This window comes from Amphiura filiformis, chromosome 1 (genome assembly GCF_039555335.1).
Source record: "Amphiura filiformis chromosome 1, Afil_fr2py, whole genome shotgun sequence".
NCBI lineage: Eukaryota > Metazoa > Echinodermata > Ophiuroidea > Amphilepidida > Amphiuridae > Amphiura > Amphiura filiformis.
Window position 1 is genome coordinate 13,677,926 of NC_092628.1, and position 16,174 is coordinate 13,694,099.

At 35.7% G+C, this 16,174-nt stretch overlaps 1 protein-coding gene across 1 annotated transcript in view; it reads right to left on the bottom strand.

Moving 5' to 3' along the window:
- Positions 1-16,174, bottom strand: part of LOC140157218 (serine/threonine-protein phosphatase 4 regulatory subunit 4-like) — a 185,339-nt gene that overhangs the window by 60,915 nt on the left and 108,250 nt on the right. Inside the window, exons 9-10 of the mRNA XM_072180372.1 lie at positions 8,418-8,540; positions 1,932-2,029 (exon numbers count right to left, since the gene is read on the bottom strand). Coding sequence (XP_072036473.1) covers positions 1,932-2,029; positions 8,418-8,540 — 221 coding nt within the window. The remainder of the gene's footprint in view (positions 1-1,931; positions 2,030-8,417; positions 8,541-16,174) is intronic.

Sequence of the window (16,174 nt, forward strand, 5' to 3'; positions counted from 1 at the left end):
AAGCCCTGGTATAAAGAACTTTTTAGAGAGGAAAAACGCAAAAAATGTGGAAACATTTCGGGGGGAAAATAAACAACAACAATAACGGTCAGCATCTATTTAAAGCCAAGAATATTTTAAGTGAACCAACGTGTGAGCGTTGACCGTCCGGCTGAACATCAATCATGAAATATGCGGCTATTTTAGCAAACTACCCTTCACACTTAACACAAGAGGAAGTGTGGGTATGAAAAAATTTGCATAAATAAATAGTTTCTTTATTGGAACAACTAAGTGCTTCATTTCACATTTTCTTTATGCACAAGTATTAGTGTTACCACAAGGCCACTTTTCCCGCCCAATTGGGCTTCATTCAAACTCAGAACAAGTAATCACATCTTTTATATGAGCACAATATATAAGCACTTGTATATGAGCAGAATATCACCTAGTTTTAGAAAAAGATCAGACTATTAGATGCTGTTTCATAGGAGAGAATGTGGTGCTTCATTGTACATGCAGGGAGACTCTTTTGGTGGCTCTTAAAAGAGCAGTTCTTCAAATGTAAACATCCTGTGAAAACTATAAATTTGTACAAAGAATTTTTTTTTTAAGAACACCGGGTGGGATAAAGAGACCTTGGTATATATATAATAACTTTCAGCGCAACTAATAAAAAAAAAATAGGCAGGGTTGTGTAGCTGTACATTTTTTTTTATGAAGGCAGCTGTGTTTATAGCATTTGGGCCTAAAGAAATGCTATAGGCTGTGAGACGTATTTTGTCCCATTATCGGGACTCATCAGGTGCTAAAATTGGGCTACTTTGGCAAGTATCAAGGTTGGGATCAAGGTGATGTGGTTTTCAAAGATACTTTCAGTTTTTTCGCCAATTTTACCTGGCCGGGTACCTGGCAAATAATACATTACATGCAGATAGATAGTCAACCAATTTCTGATTTTGTCCTGAAGATCCACCAGTCATGACTCATGTCAATACATAGCATAGGGTATCAAATACATTAAAAAGTTGCAGACCTGCAGCATTGGGACTGTGACTCATGTCAATACATGGCATAGTATATCAAATACATTAAAAAGTAGCAGACATGCAGCCTTTGGGACTGTTTTTAATAAAATAGTTAATTTAAAATCTATCATACTACAACCAAGTCACATTAGAATGACAGGCATGATGCCCTTTAGATCATTCCTCCCTGTTTTGATAGCTGGATTCTTCCCTGCAAAAAACAACAACAAAACAACAACAACAACAACAACAACAACAACAACAACAACAACAACAACAACAACAACAACAACAACAACAAAAGGTGTCATTGAGTTTTTATAGTTGAAATCCATACGCCCCTATGGAAGATGACTTTAATCTTCCACACAGGGAGTGTGAATTTCAAATGGGGTTACCTGAATGGGTGGCTCCATTTGAAATCTACACCCCTGCATGGGAGATTAAGGTCATGTCTTCCAGAGGGGTGTATGGATTTCAACCTGAATAGCCCACTGCTCTTTTCAAGCGTTTTACGGCCACTTTATTGATCAATCACTTTGTAAGGAAAGTGTAGTGAATCAAGTGGTTATACACCCAATTGAGTGATTTATTCACTAGACTGAGGAAAAGCACATGTATAAATATTATTATTTTGGGTGCATTTTCCTCCAAGACTGGGCTACTTGAGTGCTGTTCATCGCCACCTTTAAGTGGCAACCCTGACAAGTATTACAATATGCACACAGCAACTGCAAATGAATAAATTTTAAGAGTGATCAATTCTGTTTCTGTAAATGAAGAATGTCTAAATTTAGAATGTTAAAGTTCACAACTTTGGTCAGCTTTAAATAAATGTTGGTTTGCTTGTTCAAGAATTTGAATCATTTTCCCCCAAATGGCTAGGAGTACACACAATCTAATACATATCAAGAATCTGCATACCTGTCTGTCGTTAATTCGACTTTTCTCATTTAGGCCAATCACACACAGCTTGCGGTAGAAATCCAAGAACCATGACTTCTGATCGTCGGATAAGTTGACTGTAACAGATCATATATTACAAAGAGAGGGAGTTAACATATGACAATGTGATATCTGTTCTTATTTGCAGTAACCAAGTAAAACTAGAGCAGTTACCGCACCATATTATGAACCATATGGGCTTTTTAAGTTGGCGGTATATTGTGGTATACCACTCTCAAACGTTTCAGACGACCCGGGCTTAAAGGAGTATTGAACCGGGTCATATAAGGTTTGTCATCCCTGGTGGGGAAATATTTTTATTATATTCTTTACTTTATTCTTTTTCATTTGACACCACTCAGTAGGTTATACCTTCTTGGCATTTCGAGATATGAAATGGACCTTTGCGTATCTGACATGCACTTTTGTGAATTTACACAGGCATAAGTTTGGGGACTTATCAACTTGCGCAGTAACAAAAACGGAACAATTCTTGCCTATTACGAGCTGATCAAAGTGTAGCAGTTTTCCCACTGTTTTTGTCTCTCTATCTCTGGAGCTTTAACCTACTTTAGCTAACCTATCAACTATGTTTGTGCTGTAGGAGTTCATCATGTTTGTATCAACACTTACAAAGCGATAGAATAAACCATGCACATATTAAATTCACTTGAGAGACGGAACGTGACAATAATGTCCACTTCTGTACTTTGAAGGACTGAGTTCACATAATTTCTAGTCAAGGTTGCCTATTATAATAGTAAATGCCGTATTGTTTATATTAAACGCCCCCTCCCTAATAAATGCCTCTCCGCACTTTTTCAATGAAAAATGGACAAAAATGCAAAAATTTCCATGCAATATCGTGTGAGTAAGCTTCAAATGATGCATCAGCATGATCAGTCATGTCAGTGATGATCGCTAAATTGCATGGACAAAACCTATTATGACTCAAACTTCCATCCAGTTCATTGCCTAATGATAATAGAATTTCACTAAGTACAGATGTAATTTCATAGTATTTATAGTGATATTCGATACAAGGCGCCATCTTGGAGTTTTAGTATAGGCGTAAATTCCTTTTTTCTACAGGAGCACTATCAGGAATTTAAACCCGATTTTGAAGTTTTTCTCACTGACAATTCACTTCTAATAAACGCCCCCCTTTTGGAAAAATGCAACGCCCCGTACAGGTATCCAAACACAGAGCTTTTAAATCACACAATTTAATTTTCTTTACATTCTACTACTTTCTTGATGTAGTTGTTGTTTTGTTGGTATATATAAATATATACAAAATGGTTAAGCAATCAAAGTGTTCTAATGATTTCTAATGTATTATTTAGTATAGCTGTCATCTAATTTGCATAATTAATGATGTAATTTGCGTAACTGATGCAAATTAGAATGTTTAGACAAATAAATACTCTTAGTTTACTAGAAATCATTAGGAACACCTTCAGACCCAAATTATGAATATGAGAAAATTATTATGAAGGTTTAGTCAAGAAATATTGGTAAAATTTTAGCATTTTTTAGCTACTTTTCTCATTAAATGCATCAAACTACATGTATTGTTAAAAATAACAAAACACACAGAAACTTTCCATTGCTCTTTTTCTTGATAACTGACCATCTAATTTTTATTTGAGAATAATGATTAGGATCCTTTGCCTCATACGTTTATTGGAAGCAAGTGCTGCACAACTTTTAACTGCCTATCCGTCCACCTTACATTAATTGACATTTATTTCAAACTGAAGTCGCACTTATCCCTTCTACATTCTGTAATTACAATCCATCAAACATTTGCTAGAAAGTTTAGCCGAATACACAAATATTGACCAGGTTTTACATGTACTACTTTTCCGGAAAACATTTACACTTGCATGCTTCTATTTCTTCACTGTTCACAACATTAGACAGATCGAGCAACTTTACAAAAGTTAAGTTTGAAGACCATGCTTACTAAAGTTTTTGTCAGAGAAGAACGGCACTTGTTTACATTTTGAGAGCGTGCATAGTGTATACACGGAAGTGTGGTTGTTATTGACTGAATCAATCATCTGACAATCATAGCAACATGTCGATAATCTGATTGGCCGATTGTGCGTCAAATCGTTGGTCGGCACATATCGGCACCCTTGAAGTGAACACAAAGCTCCGCGTATATCGCTCATTAACAGGGCGCTTTACATCAATCTGAGCAAGGGACTACCGTCCTTCTCTGAAACCCAGTGTAATGCACACTACAGGCTGCATCATAATGATTGGCACTCATCAGTTCTTTGTATTTATTGTCAAGCCTGATTCTTCAATATGCAACAAATTTTTCATGTAATGACCAGGATTTATAGTTTTATGACCTTATATACAATTCATTAATAAATAAGATAGCTCCTATGTTTAATTTTGACGTGGCAGTATTGTCCATAATCACAGGAAACTGATGGGTACCAATCATTTTGATACAGCCTGTACATTTGACGACACAGGTCGATTTTGAAACTGTGTCAGAAAGTCATTTAACACTAGTTATGAAACTAAACAAACAGTACCTGGGGCCCTCTTTGCCTAAGTTTAAAGCAACTTAAAGGTTGTAAGTTAAATCTGTAGCTTTCAAAGTCTTAAAATCAATAAAATTGTATCTGCAACTTGCAGTTAGCAACCACAATGTCTGATTCATTTTTTGACCTCTATTGTATGTATAGCCTAACATATTTATACTGCTTACCTATTTTGTTAGTTTTCTGCTTAAATCTAAGACATTGTGCGTATTTCGTTACATGTACCCAATGACGTGATGTTTAAGCATGTGAAAACAAAGCTATCTTTAACCGCAATAAACACACAAAAGCATCCAAGTATGTTTATTTTTGATCACATTTCTTCAGCGAAAACGGGAAACTCACACCTGGTATAAATCGTACGTCAAACTAAGCAAACTAGGTGTTGAGTCTGAAGTTTCATGAATTGACCCCTGGTTACACTTCAAACCAAATGTTTCATTTTTCTGATCAATATGGTTCAATATTTTCTATCTTTATCTTCTATATCAGATGTTAAATATAACATATGTATATTCACAGCATAAATTATCCAATTCCGATATATGGTGATGCATATAGCAATAACAGTCCTATTAACTTATTGATTTCTGAAATGGGGAAGCTTTCTACTTTTTTCACATTCTATAAAATAACAAGACACCTTGTATATTTACGTCATGACCAGTCCAGACTACAGAATTCATTCATGAATCTTCCACAAGGTTGGTGACCAACTGGCCAGTGTTTAAAACAACACTTCAACTTCCAGCGAATAAACCGTGTTTACAAACTGTGACAGACATGGAATTATCACACTTGGACAGCGATTACAGAATGGCCAATTCCAGTTGAAATCCACACACCCCTACTGAAGACATGACTTTGATATTGTTGTTAAATGGTTTGTGGAAAGATGTGGGGCTGTAGTGGTCAGCGACAACCTGTAATGTGTGCTGAGGCTTGTGGATCAACGTCTAGGCGTTGTGCCTGTGCGTAGCGCACTATAAATCACTGCACTTTTTTTCTTTCTTTTTTTATCCCACACAGGGGTGTAAATTTCAAATGGAGTCACCCATTCAGGCTCCCTGTTTGGAAGATTAAGGCCATGTCTTCCATAGAAGGTGTATGGATTTCAACTATAGGTGACCCCGGAGTGACGTCACAAGCCGTTGACATCCGTTGACAACAAATCCGATTCAGAAGTCAAATTTGTAGTTTTCTGTGGTTTGTCCCTTTTCAAATCGGCCAAAATACTACCATTTCTATAACTTCTCAACATGGGGCCTCCAGCCAACAACAAAAATAAAGACTCTCCTCTACATGTTCATCTTCACATAAAATGCAATTTTCGCCAAGTATTTAACCTTGATTTTACCGAAATGGGCCGAGAAATTTGCTCGATTCAAGGTCAAAACAGAACGTAAACAACTGAATAAGCTCTGCTACAAGTCTTCAAGTAGTCGCTCAGCTGCACGATCTATTGTGGGTTGAAAAGCGTAAGTGTAGCCGACTGTAGCGTCATGTAAAATAAGTACCCGGATGACCGGGGTGACCTATGTTACTTCCTAGTCATGAGAAACTGATTCCCATTTTTTTTGGAGGAAGGATCCAGCTAACAGGGAAGAATGACCTAAAGGGCCTGTGCTTTCAAAGGCGACTTGGTTTTAGTTTGATCAATTTTAAATTAACTATTTCTTTTATTAAAAACAGTCCCAAATGCTCCAAGTCTGCCACTTTATGATATCCTATGCCATCTACTGACATAACTGTTGGACCTTGAGGACAAATTCCGAAATTGGTAAACTCTATCTGTAATGTATTATTTGCCAGGTTCCATTTTTTGTAAATACCATAATTATATCTGAAACAATAGATCTGAAACAATTCCATTGAGGACAAACATGCTGAGCACAGTTTTGAGTTGTTTACTTTTTTTGTTCAACTTATACATGTAATGGGCAAGACTCATAAAGGGCTAATCCATTGAAAGTCCACACTCCCCCTGTGTAAAATGTTGGAAATATCTTCTGCATGGGGAGTATGAATTTCAAATGCAATCAGCACATTAAGCTGCATTAACCAACTCTATTTAAAACGGATCCTCCCTCAGCTCTGTAGAAGATTCAGGTTGAATCTTTCAAAGAGTGTTAATGGAGCAGCCTAATGTGTTCATTCCATTTGAAATTCATACTCCCCCTGGCAGATATTTCTAAACTATTCCACTAGGGGTATTGTGGATTTTAAGAGTAATAGCCCAATATCATGGATTGAAGTTGAATGGCATACATGCAAGAGGGCGCAGCGCAGCACTCACACACGCCAAGTGCACTTAACTTACTGCATGACTAGCGCTCTTTGGGAATCTACAAGAGCGTAAATTGGGACTTAAGTGATGCAGGCATCAACATATTAAACCAAATAATTTGTGCCTATCACAGTATCACAACTTGAACAAAAATATCACCAGGAGGGTTGACACAATAAAACCTTGTGTTCTCCACATCTGTGTAATCTTGCCCTCAAGTGACACTCGCTATATAATAAGTTCCACTTCTGTCTACTCCAGATACTGATATCTTTTTCATTTCAGGTTCTCGACACCACTTTTGTGTAACAATTTTCAGGTTTCTAACCCTGTTTTAAGGCTGTTGAACTACACTTGACAGTAAGTGTTTGAATACACAACACTTAACAAATTACAACCGTTTTAAAGCCGTACAATGTTTCAGCGTGACAAAAGACACAATTTTGGATCTTAAAAAAACCTCTTCATATCTTTGCCTAAAAGGATCTTATGTAATATGTTATGTCAAGATGAAATTGATAGTTGTTGGTGTTGTCATATTCTAGTAATGATTTTATCCTTTTGAGAAACAAGATGGAATTCGCTAGATCACCACAGGGGATTGCATAATCATTGCAACACATCTTTCAATTGGAGACAAATTGTGCTATTTGGACGACATTATGAAGCTTAAAAAAACATAAAAGCTTTATTCTATCTTGATTCTATCTTGAAAAAAGTGTTTTCCAACTATTACAAGCATCCCAACCTTCTTATAGCCCAGTAACTATATTACTGGTACATTGCAGAAGCAGACTGGGACACACAGACATGCGCGAATGCATTCTCACATACATATAATCATATAGACCAAAATTTGTCCGCTGATGTTTATTGGCAAATCAAAGATACACATTTTGACATTTCATTATTGAATTTTCTCTTATTTTTATACACAATATACTGACTTCCGTGGCAAACTGTAGACCTGATGTTCCACATACAAACACAGAGTCATAGCTTACATGTATTTATTAAGCTATTTTGCACCCTCCAGAAGAGGTCTTGTACAACCATGTGCAACATTGATGAGATGTACATTGTCATAATTTTAAATTTGGAAGTGTTTTAGGTATTTTGAAGGTATTTTACCTTTACAGAAAAGAGGAGTCATGAAACCAGTCTCCAGTCACTTGACTTTTATTTAGTTTTTGTTTATTTGGATTGCTTGACAACACTCCTTGATAACCCATCAAAGCTTTCAACACCCCCTATGGAAGACATGACCTCAATTTTCAGTCCACACAGGGAGTTTGAATTTCAAATGGGTTACCTGAATGGGTGACTGCATTTGAAATCTACAACTCCTGTGTAGGAGACTAAGGTCATGTCTTCCATAGGGGGTGTATGGATTTCAAATGGAATAACCCATTTCCACATGGGGTCCGTGATAAACATCAGGATGGATTGGAAGAGTCAAGGGGTTCACTCCCTAATCCTTCCAAAACTGCCTCCATGATACATGTATGGCTCTGAGTACATAAAACTGACAGCTTACCATCCCTCCCAAGGACTGACTACTCTCATGGTTTATTTTACCCAATACACTAAATCTACATGCACGATAATTACCTGATAATCCATGGCACAACTTTCCAAACTGTTTAGCCACCACTGGCAGCGTCGAGTCTTCACTCTGCATTGCATTCTCACAAAATTTACACACTAATGGAATAATTGTTTGAGTACAGGTATCTGAAATAGAAAAAAATTATAACATTGTAAATCAACATTAACATTAGGCTATTCCAGTTGAAATCCACCCACCCCTTATGGAAGACATGACCTTAATCGCCCACACAGGGGGTGTAGATTTCAAGTCATGCCTTCCATAGGGGGTGTATGGATTTAAACCGGAATTGCTCATTATTGAGAGAAAATGCTAAAGTAGTGCAGCACTTCATGTCATTTTGCAAAAAGCATTAAATCGTGTCTAAAATTGCTGCGCACTTTATGGTAAGTACATATTGCTCTCTTGTCTCAAAAACTGTGACTTCTCTCTAGTCCGAAGGGTCGCTAGTCCAAAGGTTCTCTAGTCCGAAGGTTCTCTAGTCCGAATATAGAATAAGGGTTAGGGTTTTGGGTTATGGTTAGTGTTTAGGGTTAGGGTTTAGAGTTTAGGGATAGGGTTAGCGAGCCTTATTCTATATTCGGACTAGAGAACCAGATATTCGGACTAGCGAACCTTTTTCAGAATTCGGACTAGCGAATGGTATAATACATGTTCGGACTAGCAAACTTTGGACTAAGGAGCCTTCGGACTAGGGAACCTTCAGACTAGATGAGAGTTGTCACCTCAAAAACTTAATGGACACATCAGATCTGTATGTGGTGTACAGATAATTTTCTCCCATATTTCATACACTTGCCTGTAAAAAATGTTGCTACGGCAAAAAATTTATACACACAGGCCCTGTTAACGCCATATTTTAACATTTTCTGAGGAGGGCACCCTCAGGATTTGTCAAAATTCTGATTTTTTCACGTTTTCACTTTTATTAACTTCTTTATGGATATTATTTGATGAATTTCTGCATATAGAGTAGTGTCTAAAAACTGCAGATACCTTTGTAAGGAATTCATACTAATTATTAGTTCTCCTCCCTAATTATTCACAATTTTGTTCCAATTTTTGTGTTGTGTGTTTCAAATAAACTTTTTGTATGGCATGCAAACTTTTAATTCCAAACTGGAAGAATACAACGAACGACGAAATCCAGAGAAAAGTTATACCTTCCCTTGACACCCCTAACCTCAGGGTATTAGAGGATAAAAGTAAACAAGATGAATTCAGATCCTCCTCCTTCAACATTCACAGGTTGACCCAATTTCTGTATTTGTGTGATATCAGTTCATATTACACCTTTTTTCCTTTGCATTATCGATGTTTGTTTAAACCATTATCAATCATTCTCAGTAACCCAACATTCCAACTGATCTTCTCAATGTCTTTTCTTTTATGTTTCTTACCGAATGACTTCTGCTCCGTATCAAACATTAACAACTTTGCCTCCACATATTTGATTAATATACTGTTTTGTCATTCTGTTGTATTTTTTTAGAATTTTTTTTGTCTGGTGTCATTAATATATTTCCAAACCACCTTTATCTTTGGCAATTCCAGTTAAAATCCATACACCCCCTGTGGAAGACATGACCTTAATCTCCGACATAGGGAGTGCAGATTTCAAACAGAGTCACCCATTCAAGTAACGAGCATTTGAAATTCACACTCCCTTGTGTGGAAGATTACGGTCATATCTTCCATAGGGGGTATGGATTTCAACTGAATAACCCATATCCATTCATACATGAAAAGTTTTACTCAAAAACGGCATGACAGATCCATCTTTGCAAACTATTTCCATAATTCCTTGTTGTGTCATCTGAATATCAATTTATCCACACAGACGTAGCTTGAAGCCATGATACGGTATTCGTTTATGTGTTGATTCCCTAGTTACTCATCATTGTTGCATGCTTTGCCATCACATTACTAAATCCACATTTTACATGTTTTTGCCAAAATATACTAAATCCATATTGATTAACGAGCCCTGCGATGCTGCATCAGTTTATTTGTTGAAAACTCACTGTAAAGATATTTTTCTAGAAAAGGGTTACTTTCATTTAACTATCACTCTTTCAAAATTTAGTAACTTCAAATTTCACATTGACTTGGACATAACACTAGTACAGGAAGTGCTTTTTAGGAGAACATTTTTATGTTTCATGATTTTTAACACTTTTTGTGCTCTTATTAACGATATAAATGTTTAAATGTAATGTGTTATTCCAGTTGAATGGGGTTACCTGAATGGGTGTCTCCATTTGATATCTACACTCCCTGTGTGGGAGATTAAGGTCATGTCTTCCATAGGGGTATATGGACTTCAACTGGAATAGCCCAATGCATAAGTGTATGTGGGAAAATTGTTGAAATAAGCAAAATTAGAAACAAGCTAAATGTGTGGGGGTGAACTTGCAAACTTCCTACTTCAAAATATAAGAAAAAGGTCTGTTTGGAATGTTATAGAAATAAAAGGTACTATTACCTGTTGGAAAACTTTTTGAGTCCTAGCTGGAAGAATAACCTTCTCGTGAAAATAAGTGTATGGGTAAAAAGTAAGCCCTTCTGTAAAATATTTAATCAGCAAAAAAAGAATTTTCTGATTTCACAAAATGTCAACTTTTTGCCAAAAATTGCTTGCCTCCCCCCCTTCGGCTCGACAAAAATTTCTTGCCCCCCTAATTTTACCCTCCCCAGGGCTCATAATTATTGCACAGCCCCTGAGGAAAATATGAGCTTTCTTCTGATACCAAAATTTCAGGTTTTTATGAGGAGAAATGTGGAACAAGTCTGCTGATCTGGTCATAAACTTTTAATAGGCACGGTGATATCTCCTGGCTCTCAGCGAATGACTTGACATAAACTTTGTGGGATGCATACTTAACACTTCCAAGTCATTGCATCTCAAATATTGATGAACAAGTAAATATGCATAACTATGGTGTCCCTGATCCATCTCCAACATATACACCTCATCTATGGTTACAAAGTTCTTTAACCCCACTATACACTAATATGGGTGACCTCTGAATGTTTTGAGTATAGAAACTCATACTCCACAACTTGAAGTCAACTTTGAGCTGTGATTGTTGAATAGAGGTCACTAGGCTATGCCCCCTTGTAATGAGATCATTTTGGCAAGAATATGTGGAGTGAACACACACCACCAGTGCAGGTTTGTAAGTTTCAATGTACCTGGTGTTTACACCTCCGTAGCATGAAATGTTTCTATTTTGTTTTCTATCTATATATATACAAGCCACACCTACTATCAGCAACATAGGAATTTTTGTGCTCAATGGTTTCTGCAGTGAAAAATCATTGGTAACATCTTGTATAAAATCTAGTTGAGGCCCCCCTACGGAACTTATGTATGTAGTGACTAGATAGTGTCCTTGCAATACATGATTTAAGCATTCAAGTCCAAATGCATTGTGGGACAGTTTTGGCAATTTCGGTCCAGCTGAACTCTGACCTATCAAAGTTTTTTTTTTTTGATTACAAAATATTGTTTTAAGTGTTTTATTAAAATTATAAAAAATATTGTAATCTTACAAATTAATTATTTAAAGTATTTTAAATGATAACATTATTAAAATAATAAATAAATACTTATTATTTAAACATTTTTCCGATCCTGTCGACACTCAAGTTCAAGTTATACCAGAACTGAAGTGCAGACGATCTGTCAATACCAATAACCCAGAAGAAGATGAACTGTCCAAAAATGTATTGCATGCTTGAAATTCTAATATCACTTATTCTTTTATATATATATATATATATATATATATATATATATGGTCAATTCCAGCCAAACCGGGACAAAATTCTCTCTGGGGCCATTTTGAAAATGTTTTCCTTTTCAATTCTAGACTTATCAAATGAGACGATCATATCTAGTGAATCATCAGGTGGAAGTGCCATCAGATTGAAAAATAACTTTTCTTGCTAGACCAAATAAAGTGTTAAATGCGCATGTGCATGTTACCCACGAATTCAAGCCTTTTTCACCTGTTGTACGCCATAACATTTCACTTTCTTTAATATCTTTCAATATTTTATGTGTGACTCATATACACTAGAAATCGGTGAAGACTTTGAACGTAAAATAGAATTTTATTACATATATCTACAAAGAAATATTTTGGTTATTATACATTTTAAGAAAGAACCAGGTGTACAGTTAAGATTGTGTCAATTCTTCGAACTCTTTCCAAAGTGGCTGTCAATTAACATAACTGTATTATTTCGAAAGATTAGAATAAATGCTTCATATAAATATAAAGTTAGATTTTGTATCTAAATCAGCAGGATGAGGATCTCGGATGGATTCGTGTGTAACAGCGTCTGGAAAATAGCATTTCCTAGTATTCTTTGTTAATAAAAATAAAAAATACTTTTCCGTATGTCAATAATTCAGGCTGCAATGGCACTAAAATGAATTTTAATCAAAATACAAACTACATGGAATATTTAGAATGGATCATTATGGCATTTTGGGTATAAAATTTTGAGAATAATGAAGTTGCCAAATTCAAATAGACAGAGCAAACAGTTTTATATTATTATTTTAGTAAAATAATTCCATATTTTCATGCAGCAATATTCTATTAACTCGTGTTTGACAGTTCCTATGAACTAAAACACTATCAATACATTGTTAACTATAATTTAAGTAGGGACTCGTGGGTAACCAAAATGTTCGTGGGTAACACATATTTGAAGGTATGTATTGGTAAGCGGCAGAATAGACAATATTACAGAAGGTTGGAAACCACCATGCGGTTATTCCTCCATTGTGTTTCAATGATTCCCGCTTCTCTAACCAATTGCATTTACCAAAAAATGGTAATTTAGGATAATCAATCAAAACTTCATGATACAGCTTCAGTATACCTTCAAGAGGACGCTATTAAACAGGACTGTTTTGGAACCTATTTCGCATGTTTTCAAAATGTTAAGATGCATAAGAAACATATAATTTACGAGTAAATCCTTGGATTCGTGGGTAACGCCGAATTCGTGGGTAAAGCTATAAGTACTATAGTGCCGTTTTGGGGTTTGAGTTTCTTAGGTGCATAAACTGTAAGTACTGTAAAAATTATAGCATACCCATGGCTTGAATATGTGCTGATTTAAACTTTAAATAAACAATCTCCTTGTTTTTCAAGGTTAGCATCTATTCGGGATTCGTGGGTAACAAAAGTTTAAACCGTCGTAGATTCTTTTTTAAGCGGTGAACTTATTTTTACGATTTACAATTTTAAGCGCTTGTCAAACTAAATTCTGTGTCCAAAGTCATTTAATGTTAATTTAAGTTATGGCAATTATATTTGCTGGACTCGTGGGTAACAGTTGATACGTGGGTAACGCCAAATTTGATTTTATGGAATTTTATGGGTAAAACGATTTGCATAAAATAATCACTTGGACCTCAGAATTATAGAACGAAACTTCGTTTCATGATATAGTCATTTATGGCATATTCACTTAACATTTTTCAGAATGATCATTTTATTTTTGATACGCTGGTAACAAAATTATTAGCCATATTGACTTAATGGCCTCTAGACTCCACAAACTTTGGTGGAATTCAATCGTTTTACATATGATGAGAGATCATGCAAACGCCTTTCTAACGGGTAATAATTTCATTTTGATTGAAGGACAATCAATGACATATATGGTGCTTTATCTTTGAATTGGTGGGTAACGCCAATTCATTTAAGCCATCATAACTTGTCCCCTGGTATGACTTGCTAGTAAAGGCCTATATGCACGAAGAGAGCACATTGGACGTGACATGATATGCTCCATCAATAACGTGATTTCCTTTATTAATGGCATTTTAAAGTGGAAAGTTAACATAGAGAGAATTTTGTCCCGCTTTCGCTGGAATTGACCATATATATATCCGTGCAAAAATCTCAGGGGGCCCAGGCAGTTTCGGAAATAAAGTAGCTCCAATATCCCACATACTTAATGCTTGGTAAATCTGCAATGTTCATGTTATTATACATCCTGTGAGTCTGAGAACTTTTCACATGTCAATCAAAAACCATGCATACACTACGTTCAAATTCAGTATACCGGGAAATTTGTTCTTGTTGTTCAGTGTATTTAACCTGTACTGGTGGTGTGGGCTGAACATGATGCACCTGATTAAAAAGGGCTCTTCCAGTTGAAATCCATACACCCCCTATGAAATACATGACCTTAATCTTCCACAAAAGGGGTGTAGATTTCGAATGGAGTCTCCAATTCAGGTAACCCCATTTGAAATTCACACTCCCTGTTTGGAAAATTAAGGTCATGTTTTTCATAGGGGGTATGGATTTCAACTGAAATAGCCCAGATCATGTGCAGAATTCCCTGAAAGCCTTCCTTTCAATCAATCATATCTAAATTTTAAATGAAGGCAGAAAATACCGATTACACATATTCATTTCTTGTTCAAAACTCCCCTCTTATATTATTAAAAGAACTGTCAAACTCTGCTATTCAATTTGAAAAAGTGATTTGAAGCATATTTCATTGTCATTATAGAACATGATATGTTACCTTGTTATCTGGGATTTTATATTTGATGGGAACACCTAAAGTGAAGGTAGATGATGACAATACATGTCACCATAAGTAATTTACATTTTTTAAACCTACATTTTGCTGCATTCAAAAACTGCATCAGAACATCAAATATTAAATCAGTAAGCTTGTGAAATAGTATCAGATGAAGTAAGTCTATAAGCTAAGTATGGGTTGCATACCATGCATCAATTGAAGCAACCACTCTATTGTTCATCCCAAGAAGGGATAGTATCAGAACCAAACCACCGGTGCCCAGACAGAACCAGCAACTGGGCCTGGTACAACTCGGAACAATAGAATGTGGTTAAGGCCAGAGTAATGGAAGACACATTCGTCCACGACCGAATTTGAGATTTTTTGATATTTATCAACACTAAGATGTATTCTTTCACTTGAAACTGATAAAATACAACTTGCTAATATTTATTTGTATTTTTGCTTGATTTATTTCACTCTTTTCAACTCTAAAAAGTCACATGGCTCAAGACAGCTTAGTAAATTGGCGGGAAATAATGAGTCAGAAATGCGCTTGAATGCGAAATATTGTGATTACGCTAGCGATTCGCGTCAAGCGTGTGCGGGCGCAACTCTCTTGCGCGTATGTCCAACGAGTCAAGGCGCATTCGGTATGTTGTTAACGCCAGCAAATGTGGTGTAAACAAAACAAAATTTGCAGTCAAAATGCCACTTAGATTTTTAATTATTTTAAATTTTGGCGCACTGAAAGCAGAGATTATAGATTCATTGGTGCAAAAAAGATGCATATTTAGACCATGCACCAGATACAGCTTTTGCAAGTGTGAAAGTCTTACCGTTTTAAAATTTAAGGATGTTTTGTGCATAATTTTGACATTTTTTTACTAAAACGTCGATTTCTCAGTGTTCACTTTTGACAATATTATGCGATTTTTGTGACAAGATAACTCAAAAATATGCAAGCAAAGGGTAAACTTTTTGCACTATCCTTTAGAGTACATCAAAGTCTAGGGAAGGTTTTTTCATTTTTTCAAAATATTTGTTTTAAACAAAAATATACACCATTATATGCAATTTTTAGCTTAATAGAGTGACAAAATGGCTTTTTTCACATGTTTCTTTCAATATTTAGAAAAAAGACGAATTTCAAAAAATAAAAAACCTTCCCTAAGTTCATGTCTCTTCTTCATGA